General features: G+C 40.7%; 1 protein-coding gene across 1 annotated transcript; it reads right to left on the bottom strand.

Annotated features, from left to right (window-relative positions):
• Positions 1-435: 435 nt before the first annotated feature.
• Positions 436-1710, bottom strand: LOC113330799 (flowering time control protein FY-like). Its single transcript, XM_026577613.1, has 3 exons — positions 1651-1710; positions 978-1480; positions 436-579 (listed from the first exon to the last, which is right to left on the bottom strand). Exons 2-3 carry the CDS (start codon positions 1455-1457, stop codon positions 436-438), a joined length of 624 nt encoding a protein of 207 aa, XP_026433398.1. The 5' UTR covers positions 1458-1480; positions 1651-1710.
• Between the last annotated feature and the right edge of the window lie 571 nt (positions 1711-2281).

Raw genomic sequence — 2281 nt, 5'->3', positions numbered from 1 at the left:
CCAATGGCTGGCTAGCCTGGCCTTCCCTCCCATCCCAAACTAGGTTTATTAATTCTATTTCTTAAATGGCGAATGATAAATTGGGTTTTCTATTTGTATTTAACGGAAGAGATGGGTGAAAAAATTTAGACGTTTCCATTCTCTCTTCACGTTCCTCGCTCTATTTTGTAACGCCAAAATAAAACCCCTATTTGGTATATCAGATTCAATCCCTAGCTGTGATTCAAATAATCATTCCAGTCTCCTAGATGCATATTAACAGAAGAAAATACAAGAAACATAAATGTGAAAACAAAACCAATAACGATAGGTATTACCTGGTATGGATTAAGTCCTGGAACCATTCACATTTGAACAGGTAGTCCATGGTTGTATGGACCGCCCAATGAAGGATACATTTGGCCCGGTCCACTTGGACCTGAAGGGCCCTGAAGATTAGGTATCCCATTTGCATAACCACCCGCGTGGAGGTTGCTGTAGAGCATTAGCTGGTACAGATCCTGAATGCATTTGATTCATACCCGTCATATGTCCTTGTGGCATTGGAGGGACCATCTGATTGGTCGGACCTTGCATTCCCTAAATGAAAAATACATCGAAAAACTTATGAACTGAGAAACATGTTCATTATAAATTGGGCAGCATCCTTCAAAAATGACTTTGCATTAAGTTTTATACAAAATGTGTTCATTGCCCTAGATATAGTGAAAAAAATCACCACGGTTAGTATTGAAAGATGGTTTTCAATGTATGGATAAATAATAGACGGCCTAAAAATCAGCAGCCTTTTAACATGATTGAGAATTTTAGAATGATTTTATTTTTCATGAGAAGGAAGTACATTGAAAAGAACAAATTCACTGAACATCATCCCTAGATCAACTATACTTGGGTCTTGCAAGAGCTTGTACAGTAATTTTATATATTATAAGCAGATCAAAACTTATGTATAACCCGAGAGAGACAAAATAAAATACCAGTTGACCAGGCGTTGGTGGCAATTGTGGTGAGTTAGACAACGAGGGCATGGGCAAAGAACCTGCCATTGGGGGAGGGCGAGACAAATGAGAATGTGGTAGGAGGGACAAATGAGATGGTGGTGGTTGCATCTGCGATATATTTGAGGGTGGGACTTGTAAAGAAGGCATTTGCTGTTGGTATGGTTGATGTTGTTGTTGTTGTTGGGGTGGCATATGATGAGAAAATTGCTGATAAGATTGAGCTGGGGCAAGAAGAGATGGATGTGGACCTGGTGGAAGGGGAGGAGCCCCGCCAGGCATAGAAACTGGAAAAGATTGCTGTTGTTGCTCTCCTTGATCAGATGTGTCAATAGATAATGGCATTGCAACTCCAATACCAGGAATGGTTCCTTCATTTCGAGGCAGAGCAGTAGCAAAAGGTCCTGGAGTTGATGGGCCATCAAGTACTGGGAAGTTACTGGGCACACGACCCGCCATGGCAGGATTGTGGTCACCAAATCCTGAAAATGCTCACAGTAAATCAACTCATGGTCACGGAGAAATAGAGATAATGAAGACAAGCAAGGATTTCGATAGGCATAAAAAAGGACCTCATGTCTCCACGTAAAGAGACGAGATGAACATTTCAAAAACAACCTTAAAATGACCACAGAAAAGGTGTGAATGCAACCTTGGTTGTATCCCGTATTGAATTTATCACGGGGAGGATCTACTGGTCTATTTCTACACCAAAACAACCTTGTCGTATGATCATTGCTACCGCTGCACATTAGAAGAAAAAGGTGAGTACACTAAATCCTGATGTGCAAATACAATACACACACTACTGTACTGTACTGATAATCGAATAACACTGTGCTTATCCCATCCTTTGAGCACATAGACTTAGTAATGATGGTAAATCAGTCGACAATTTGCTGAGCTGATGAAAGGTATCATCCGATTCAAGCAAAAGATTATACTCCAAACCTTTGGCGCTGTATGTCTCTGTATTGGCTAAAGAAGTAATAATGTAACTGAGAAGAAGATACTTAGCTCAAACCGATGTTGCTGGAGATGCACAGAAAATGTAGAGGCACGTATACGATACGCTGTCCTAAAGGCAATATCGCCTGCTACTCCGCTGAGATGCTATAGCAGTTGGTGAGTCACCTCCAGGATACAACTACTGATAATACCCCTCAATGTAGCATACAAAGAGAGTACCCTTAGAACTTGGCAGTGTTAGCAAAAGCTAAAAACAGAGAAACTAGAAATAAAAACTTATTTTCTGAAAGCAGAGGGAGAGCAGAAGAAGAGAT

This window comes from Papaver somniferum, unplaced genomic scaffold (genome assembly GCF_003573695.1).
Source record: "Papaver somniferum cultivar HN1 unplaced genomic scaffold, ASM357369v1 unplaced-scaffold_119, whole genome shotgun sequence".
NCBI classification, from domain to species: Eukaryota; Viridiplantae; Streptophyta; class Magnoliopsida; order Ranunculales; family Papaveraceae; genus Papaver; species Papaver somniferum.
The sequence above is the reverse complement of the archived record's forward strand: the minus strand, read 5'-3'. Positions and strand labels throughout refer to the sequence as shown.